Source organism: Cyrtonyx montezumae, unplaced genomic scaffold (genome assembly GCF_038088225.1).
Source record: "Cyrtonyx montezumae isolate F1298 unplaced genomic scaffold, pur_monq_1.0 scaffold_1, whole genome shotgun sequence".
NCBI classification, from domain to species: domain Eukaryota; kingdom Metazoa; phylum Chordata; class Aves; order Galliformes; family Odontophoridae; genus Cyrtonyx; species Cyrtonyx montezumae.
Window position 1 is genome coordinate 16,546,064 of NW_027071825.1, and position 9,894 is coordinate 16,555,957.

At 35.2% G+C, this 9,894-nt stretch overlaps 1 protein-coding gene across 6 annotated transcripts in view; it reads left to right on the top strand.

Moving 5' to 3' along the window:
• Positions 1 to 9,432, top strand: part of PTBP2 (polypyrimidine tract binding protein 2) — a 40,051-nt gene extending 30,619 nt beyond the window's left edge. For 3 of the 6 annotated variants that reach the window (XM_065742047.1, XM_065742030.1, XM_065742039.1), the window contains 7 exons: positions 597 to 792; positions 4,188 to 4,342; positions 5,769 to 5,802; positions 6,251 to 6,343; positions 6,698 to 6,914; positions 7,018 to 7,095; positions 7,245 to 9,432. In XM_065742047.1, coding sequence (XP_065598119.1) covers positions 597 to 792; positions 4,188 to 4,342; positions 5,769 to 5,802; positions 6,251 to 6,343; positions 6,698 to 6,914; positions 7,018 to 7,095; positions 7,245 to 7,377 — 906 coding nt within the window. In that variant the 3' untranslated portion in view covers positions 7,378 to 9,432. The remainder of the gene's footprint in view (positions 1 to 596; positions 793 to 4,187; positions 4,343 to 5,768; positions 5,803 to 6,250; positions 6,344 to 6,697; positions 6,915 to 7,017; positions 7,096 to 7,244) is intronic. The other 3 variants (XM_065742056.1, XM_065742013.1, XM_065742021.1) reach the window with 3 other exon arrangements.
• The last annotated feature ends 462 nt before the right edge of the window (positions 9,433 to 9,894 follow it).

The following is a 9,894-nucleotide window of genomic DNA, read 5'->3' on the forward strand; positions in this document are numbered from 1 at the left end:
TTATTCGTTCTGTGTTTTTTTTATTTTCCTAGTAATTGGAAGTTCTAGTAGTGCTAACTTGTGTTCTTGTGCGCTAACTGCTAATGGTGTTCATTCTTTCAAACAATTTCACGAGCCCTGGTGTTAGATCAGCTGAGGTAATACATCTTGTAGGAAAGGACAACCTTGCTAACCCAGACGTAGTTAGATGACTGTGGGATGTTCAGTTCCTGGATTCATCGCTGTATGAAAATAGCTATGTTGCTCTCCAAACCCAGCAGGCCTAATAGCTGTTTTACAGACTTCTACTGTGATTTTTTTTTTTTTACTTTTTGAGAAGTGTTTGGCATTTTGTCTGCATTAAAGCTATACTGTGGAATACAGATTAATTATATTCAACAGAAGTTTGACAGCACTACAATCTCAGCTCTCTGCTGCATGAACAATTCCTTGGTAAGAGAAATAAACATCGAGCATCCTAGAATCATGTAATGAGAGGTTAATGCATCGTAATAGGTTTTAAGTTAGACAGGAGGAGGGGTAAATAATTACATACTGACCGAGTACAACCAGCCTGTATTATGTTTTATTTTAAATAAATGGTTTTCTTTTTGCAGGCCCTAGATGGTCAGAATATTTATAATGCTTGCTGTACCTTACGGATTGATTTTTCTAAATTGGTGAATTTAAATGTCAAGTACAACAATGATAAAAGCAGGGATTACACTCGTCCTGATCTTCCATCTGGTGATGGACAGCCAGCACTGGACCCAGCTATTGCTGCAGCATTTGCAAAGGAGACTTCTCTTCTAGGTATGACTCTGACTTTATTGTTATGTGTTGCGAAGTCACTTGATGAAAATATTTATTAGTCTTAAATCACAGTAGTTTCCTGAGGCCTGTTCAGTTTATGTTGTGGTGTGAATTGTAGTAATACAGTTGCATTATCTTCAGAAGCCCTGGAGAAGTGGATGAAAGAATGCATGACAAATGAGAAATGCACAAACTATAAACACGCTCTCACTCTGAATGTGCGTCTTCAACTGTAGTGTTGTCCCAAACAACAGGAAAAAAAAAGGGGTGTGACTCAAGTAATTTAAACTGCAGTTGTTGAAAGCATCAGTGAAGTCAGTCATATTTATCTTGGTTATTAATGGAGATTTTTTATTGGAAGAGAGAGAGAAGGATGTAACTTTTCTGACTTTGCTAATGACCAGTTGGCTGAGCTTTGTGAATCTTAACTTTGCTTCATCTAGCAAATAGAGATGCTATCATCTTTGCATTAGTTTCCTCTTTTTCATTTTTATTTCTTCCTGGTTGCCTTATTTTCTTTCTACAGATTTTGAGGTCTACTGCTGAAAAACTTCACAAAAGGGCCCCGTTAGTATTATTGCTGCCTTAACTATTCAAATAGTTGTCATAATGGGAATTATTCTTGTTTGAATTTGGAAATATCAGCCTTGCTCTGTGCAAAAAAAAAAAAAGGCACGCACACAATACATGGCATCAATATGAAAAGACAAAACAGAAAAAAAAACAGAAAGCCTAAATGGGTGCTTATGCATGCAGTTTATGGCTGTGATTTTATTCAGATACTCAAAAGTGGAAAGGTGACAACACCTGAAAGTTCAGAAAGTTGTAAGATGAAGGTTGGAAAAGTGTGATGTGTGAAATATGGCAGAATGATGGCAGTGACCTTCCTCCTACTTCTTTTTCATCTTCATATTTTATTTTTTTTATTTGCTTTTAAATTGTCTTCTATAATGTCAATAGTGATAAAGATAGCTTCAGAGTGTACTTAGGTAGATTATCTGCCATTCAGTATTCACAGATAGTTCCCAAAGGGCATGTTTCACCACAGAAGAATGGAGCTCCATTTTGAGCTTGATATGATGCTCTTCAAGTTCTGTTATGTTTGCAGCAATGCTGTGTTGCACCTGTGGCATTCTTGTTAAAACTCTTGCTATAGCTGCTTAAGTATACATATATGACATCTCTTAACAGAAAATGTGTTGAGACTCAGTTTTGACTTTGGCTTCTGTTACATTATGCTGTAATATAGTGGATTGTTGTATGACTTTGCTGTTTATTTTATTTTTTTAAGTGAATAATTTAATTCATGTCAGAAGTGAGGTTTAGGTTGAATATTTTATGAGTAGAGGTTTAGTGAAAGGATAAGGCTCCAGAGTTTGTCTTGATATTTCAGTCTTTATGATTGAATATCATATAAATATATATCTTGTATATCTCTGTTTCCTTCTGCATGGAATTATCCCTCATCTTCAGTAACTGTAAGTTTATGATGTGCTGTAGTAAAACCTAAAATGTGAAATTTTTTGAGCTATTAAGCATAGATTTTAAAGGAACCTGCTGTTATCCCCCTCCCAAATCCTCTCAGACTAAGTGTAAAAAAGGCAAAGAGCAGAATAATGAGTGCCAGAAGGTAGTGGTTATAGCCCAACTAGGGACTGTATCCAATTCAGTCATGGTTATACATACCTACCTCCATTAAGATGTTTACTCCTACTGCCTGTTGTTTTCACACACAGCGTGACATTTTATTTTTAGTGTAGCTTTGATTTGCCTATTAAATATCATTAGTAATTTGTACTTCCGAAGTCACAAATGTTGTGCTGAGGACAAAGGCTCAATGGCTAGGAAGAAGAGTCTATAATGTTTCTATGTTTCCAATGATATTCAGAAGAAGCAAAATCCTGTTATCTGTGATTGTTGGAAGCTAGAATTAAGTTAACAATGGCCTAGCTTTCCAATACAGTGTATCTTCTTGATAAAGTACTGACAGTTTCAGTAAGTTTCAAAAAGGGTATTTTCAGTTTCAAAAAGGGTATTTTCTTTAACCATCTCTTTCATAAGTACGTTCTTGAGAGTGAAGTTCTTCAGTTTTATCCCAAGAACAAAACAAATGTTTATGCTAGGTATATAGGTTTGTATTTACAGTTTCCTGTCTCAGAGAATTGATTTTAAGAAATAGCAATCACTATGTGTTTGGCAGTGGTTTAATTTGGTATCTTTTCTCTGACAGATGCTATACTTCTATGTTCTCACATAGAAGACATAGGACAGCCTTAATGGATGATCACGTTAGCATACCTGAGAGAAGTACTTTTGTAGACCCCAAGTAGCTAGTGCTTGGCTTATGTGCTGAAGCACATTATATATCACTTTATTTACTATAATGGGCCACTGTTTCTGTAGACCATCTAATACTGTTTGAATTTTTTTTTTTGAGGGCTTTTTCCTCAATGGAAGAAAGGCAAGTTACATTTTTTTTGTTCTGTTTTGTATTACAGATAGTTCCACAAATAACACAAGTAAAATAAAACTTAATGTGGGAAGAAAGCAGTACACAGTGTAAAAGATTATATTTAGACTGTCTAACTGATGTACTGGAAGACTAGTCAGAAAGCTTTGTTAGCTTAACATCATCATACAGACATCTGAAATTTTGCCAAAACGTGAAATCTGAAAAGCCAATTTCAGTAGAGAAAATAAAGCACTTAAGTTCTGTTTCTGTTCTTTTTACAAATTTTGCTACATAAACATCTGGACTCTGTAAAATTTACAAATAAGAAATTCTTCAAGTATCATAAGGATGTTCTTGTATGAGCTGTCTACAGTGTGCATGTGTCGTAGGAATCATACACAGCTCCTGGAATTAGCATACTTGCCAGGTACAGCAGTGACATCACCAGGCAAAGCATCCTGATTTCTGTAGGATCTGACTTTCCTTGGAAGAGTGGTTAAGTGCTTTTTTTAGGGAATCAGATTATGTAAAACCATGGAACAACCAGTTTGGTGCAACCTTGTGACTCCTCACCTCATTTATGGTGTGGGACAAGCCTTTTTTTTCTAGAATATATAGCTTGAAGCATCAAGTTGAATAAGCAATACCTCTCAAAGGGTGATACAAATACAGTGGGAAGCAGTTCTGCTGCATAAGAATGCTTATCTGAAAAGAGGAGAAAGTAGTTTTTATACCTCATCTCTCCTTTGAAGACTTGATTTGAATAATATTTAGTATTTCTGTCCCTCATGTCCACTTAATTCATTTTACAACTCTCCGGACAACCACATCAGTTAGAGTGGTCTGCTTTGTAGAGTCATATTCAACACTTGTACTGATGTAGGTGCTGTTTTCTTAAGCGACTTGTGTGTGTTTCGTAAAATATGCTTTATTTTAAAATTAGGGCTTCCTGTTGCAGCTGTTCCAGGAGCTCTGAGTCCTCTGGCTATTCCAAATGCTGCTGCTGCTGCTGCAGCTGCTGCTGCTGGCCGTGTGGGAATGCCTGGAGTCTCAGCCGGTGGCAATACAGTTCTCTTGGTTAGCAATTTAAATGAAGAGGTCAGTGAAGTAATTTGACTCCTTTTTTTTCTTCTCTCTTTACCCATTCTTCATTAGTCATCATTTTATTTCTTTGGTTTTGATCTCTTTAATATTTGGATTTTAAGCTCATAGTATTTTTGCTGTTGTATTTTTTTGTTACTCACTACTCCCCCAGAGTTAATTTTGTATTCATTATTGTTAAATACTTTTGTTTTCTGAGGTAGCTAATGACTTAACGTCCTTTGATGCTGGCTACCTATTTTTTCCTAGGAAAGTATGATAACTGTTGCATGTTTGACATTCAAATTAAAAGTTTTTTTGTTTTATTTTGCAGTTATCATCATTTAAACTAGAATTCCTGTTTTGTTTCTTCTGATCGTTTGCTGCTTCATTTCATGCTTGTATCTCACATTGTAAGGTCTTAATTTATGTGATCTACTCTAACGCATTTTTCTTTAAAGGTTCTCCCAAAGATCTTGATGAAGCGCTCTTCCAGTCTCTCTTAGTAATTTTTTCATTGCAGTTATTCATTTGTCTAAAAATAAGGAAAAATTGACAAAGCACTTTCACCTTAACTGTATCTTTCTTGCTAACTTTGAAGTCTAAAGGGAGTTTTAGTTATGCATCTTTACCGTCCTTTATATTTATTTTGATGGCTGTGAAAGCTGGTATGAAATGTGGGAAGTTTGTTTCAGTCTAGCTGTTCCATTTTTAACTGGCCTCTGTCGCTATAAGTCATTAAGCTTATTTTATCATCTGGTACTATTTTGTCATCCGCAGTCTTGCATGCTAAAATGTTTTAGGTCAGAGTGCCATTTTGAAAGATTTTTGCCTGCATTTCATAACCAGCCATGCTTACGCAGTTGAAGTTTAAATTTTAAAGTTTCTATTGCATGCTTTTTGATTTATTTTCGTGTTGAGATGAAATGCTGTAGTTTACTCTTGATATGAATGTACTTTACCCATATTTGTCTTGGGTGACTACATTTTACTCAGTTTTTCTTGTACAGTACATAAACCAACCATTTTCTGACCAAATTCCTGCATTTCCTATGTACTGACCTATATTTTATTTTTTTGTTCCCCACTTATTTTTTTTTCTTCTGCATTGCTGTTCCCCCTCCCCATTTCATCCTTTTCCCTTTGTGTTCAACTTCCCTTTCCTTGTCTTTACCCAACTTCCCACGCCCCTCCCCGTTTTACCCTTTTCTCCTTGTCTTTGTCTACGTTCCCTGTCTTCATTCCCTATGTTCATGCTTCTGTGCTTGAACAAAATGTTCCTCGGACCAACTTGCCCCAATTAACCGCCTTGAAACCATGATCCATGACCACCTCACCATTCTGCGGGAACCACCCTTCGTTATGGATGATCTGTTCATCTCCGCTCTTCCTCGACTCTTCTCTCTTCTTGTCTTACGCTGCTTGCTCTTCTCTCCTTCTAAAGATGGTTACGCCCCAAAGTCTGTTTACCCTCTTCGGTATGTTATTGTTAGCACTATACTTTTATTATTGATTTGATTTTGTTCTGTTTTGTTTGTTTTTTCTTTCGTTGGTTTTGTTTTGTTTCACCTTAATTCTTATTTGTAGCTAGCACTTTGGCTTAAAATTGAGTAGTAAATCTTTTGCTGTTTTTCTTTTGCTGTTTAAAACTCTCCATAGACACAGATTTTCTTTTAATGCATGCTAATATATTTTGCATGGTCTTTAATTTAATATCATTCACATAGCTTTGAGGGTTTATCAGAAATTCTTTTCAAAACTCACTATTCAAAATCTTTATCTCCTTTATTCATTTGTGAGAGTGTTGAGTTCGAGCGAGTGATCTTGTTGCTGTCTGAATGTTCCATTGGTATGTCAAAATATGTAACTTAGTTGACTGGCTTTAAAATAAACTTTTTCTTTTGGGTTACCTTTGACTGTGAAAAGGTGTTTATGGTGATGTGCAGCGTGTGAAGATTTTATACAATAAGAAAGACAGTGCTCTTATACAGATGGCTGATGGAAACCAGTCACAGCTGGGTAAGATGAGATTTCTATTTATATTCTCAAAAAATTAAGCTATGTAAAATCAGGTGAACTAAACATGTTTACGTCTGAAAGTTCTTCTTGTATCCTAGTTACTCACAAGATCTGAAGTCTTAATTCATCCACATGTATTCCCAAAAGCCTGACAATGTAAATGAATTCAAAAGTTGAAACACCCGTACTGGCTTTCTGAATACTCATGTGCCCTGCAGACCTACCTTTTGATTAGTCTTCTAGCACATTGGCTGTTTGATTATTTTTTTTATTTCTTGTTTGAAGGGCTGTGTGTAGTGTATCACATGCTACTGAAAGGTAATACTACATCGAGAAACCTGTTGTCTCTTTCAGCTATGAGCCATCTTAACGGACAAAAAATGTATGGAAAGATAATTCGTGTTACCCTTTCTAAACATCAGACAGTCCAACTACCTCGAGAGGGACTTGATGATCAGGGGCTGACTAAAGATTTTGGTAATTCACCTCTGCATCGTTTCAAGAAACCTGGTTCAAAAAATTTTCAGAACATATTCCCTCCGTCTGCGACACTTCATCTATCCAATATTCCGTAAGTCTTGCCTGTTGGGAAGCCTGTAGTGTTTTATGTTAATCATAACACAGTGAATTAATTAACGTTTTCTGGTTATGCTTGCTTTTTTTTTTGTCTTTAGACCATCAGTAGCAGAAGAGGATCTACGCACACTCTTTTCTAACACGGGAGGCACTGTGAAAGCATTTAAATTTTTTCAGTAAGTAATTTTTCTGTACGTAGTTTTAACAAAAGGCAGACTAATTGCATTTTTTGCAGTGTGTCTCAAGGAAAAGTGTGTTAAGTATAGCAAATGTTAGGAACAACTCCTGTAGTGTTCGAGTTCCTAATGCCATTATTTTGTTTCAGAAGAGATCACAAGATGGCACTTCTTCAGATGTCAACAGTAGAAGAAGCTATTCAGGCTTTGATTGATCTTCACAATTACAATCTTGGAGAAAATCACCATCTGAGAGTTTCTTTCTCTAAGTCAACTATTTAAAAAGGCAGATAGAAAATGAGGGTGTATTGCATTGTTTGGTGTTGTCACCTATTGACTGTTCAGGAGAGTGGGGACCAGAGTTTGTCTTCTATTTTTGGATTTTCTTTGTTTTCCATGCTGTTATCATTCCTTGGTTGTTTAAAAAGTAAGAAAAAAATTCAAGAGCAGTGATGCTAACTGCTGTTGTCCAACTGTTGTTTAGATAAACCATCACTTTGTTTAAAAGATTTCAAGTTAATACCACAGGTTTTCAACTTAGTTGACATACGTGCCTTATAAAGGAAAGCTAGTACTGCTGGAATTGAGTAACTAGTGAAAATGAATTTGGTTGTGTGGGGCACATTGTTACATGATAATTTGAATATGTTTAGGCAGGGGTGTGTAAAAAGGTTAAGCTTTTGTTTCTCCTGCTTGGAATTGATTTCTTTATCTGCTGGTTTGTCACTTATTTTTAATTGGATAAGATACATTGTACTGAAAGAGTAAAACATTGCTATTTGATTTTGCTATTTTTTTGCTTTATGCTTTTTTTTTTTTTAATTAACAAAAAAAAGGCCTTTTGTACTTTATGATTCTGGTCTAGATTCAGTTATGAATGTAGGCATTTGTTAAAATTACCAAGGTACAGAATATTAATTTCTTGAAGGACAAGAAATGACTTCTGTGACTTTGAGCCCTATGTGGAAAGCATTGTGGAATCTTAACCTTTTTGTACACACTCTTGTGGGTTGTATCATATAAATGTCAGCACTAAGTAATGTCTTGTTTGTGGCTGAATATTTTTCGTAGATGTTTTTGAAGTTGACATGACTTATGTGCATTTAAATATATATTGCCATCTTTAGTTTGTAATTAAGATATGGAATATGGTTGTGGATTTCTGAGCATGTACAGACTGGTCAAGCTAGTTCAGGAAATGGTGCATGTATTTTTCAATGATGAAGAAAGTTCGCTGCAAACAAACACTTGCAGGAAATTTTGTGGCAGTTTTTTAAAACTGACAACCAGGTGGGACCAAAGTTTATGTGCCTTTAGTCTTAATTTACCTTGCATTGTAATATTCAGTTTTAATAAATCTCTTCAAAATATTTTATATTTAGAAATTAATCTGACTTTACTATAAACATGGCTCAGAATCTGCAGATCCAATTAATTTGAAAGCAGTTCTCTGTCAGACTGAACTGTTACCTTGATTCTGTTTAAATGACCAATACTTTTTGAAATTGATGTACTTAGTTTCAAGATTCATAGATTCTGTTATCTATGTAGAAAAAAGGTCATGTATATTTTCTATTAGTTGAGTTTTTACATCTTTAGAATTGTAAAATTCAGTATAGTTTGAAAGTGGCACAATTAAAAATTAATTTTCTAACAAAGTTGGGAGGTTTGATGGTTGTTTAATTTCATTTTGTGTGTACTCTGCTTACCTCTGTAGCATGCTCAATAAACACTTCTGTAGCTCTGTATTCACCTCTTCTGTCTTTCTCTGCTGCTTTCTCTCTCCTCCTCCTCCTCTTTGTTTTTCACTTCTACTGTGCTTCTAAATTCATGTTTATTCTCTGCCAGGGTGGGAAAAGCATAATAATTAATAAAGATAATGTTACGGCTTTTTACCATAAATCTGATACTGTGAAAAATACCAGATCTTTCAGAAAGATAGTGACCCTTTTGCAGGCATATGCAAACAAATTAAACATTTCCCACCCTGTTATAACCTATTGCTTTAAAGACATAACTTTTATTGTAGTTTGTTAGCTTTCTCTTTCTATCTTTTTAGTTTTAAAGCAGATTTATGCACTAATAGGTCTCAGGTTTGCCATGCTCTCTTGCTGCAGTTTCATTTTTCATTTTTTGTCTGCTAAAAAATTTCTACTAATCATAGAGTATACTCATGGGTTGAAATAACAAAGTTGTTAGCTTAGAGGACCATACATTTCTAGATAAAGGGTATTTCAACTTTTTAGAGACATGAGTTCGAGTGGATGTATAAACAATTTGGGCACTTTAATAGTGTTTCAGTAAGCTATTTTGAATTGATTGTCGTATTGTCTTTTTTGTTGTCATTCCACGTGGTTGTTTTTCTCAATTAAAAATAGGATTAAAATTTTAACACAGCCCCCTGTTAAGAGTGAGTGTGCAATCCAGAAGCATTACCATGGTAAAAACCTATTACAATCTTCAGTTCAAAGCATTTTTTTTCTGTCATTTCTCCAATACAGCTGCTGTAGATCTATTGATGTCTGATTACTTTGACCCGATGCCTGTTTTTTGGGTTGGCTTTGAAATCAATGAATAGCTACCAGCTATTTAAAAGTCATGGTACAACTAAGGGGACGTTCATTAGTCACTGTGTGAAACAGAATGTATTAAGTTCTACCTGCGTCATCAGGAATACACCCAGGTTCTGAATTATACTTCAGGTATCACAGTGATCACCTAATGTGAAATATTGGTAAGATCAGGTTTGTCTATACATGAAACTTCTGAATCAAAATGTTCTATCAAGCTGAACACCTA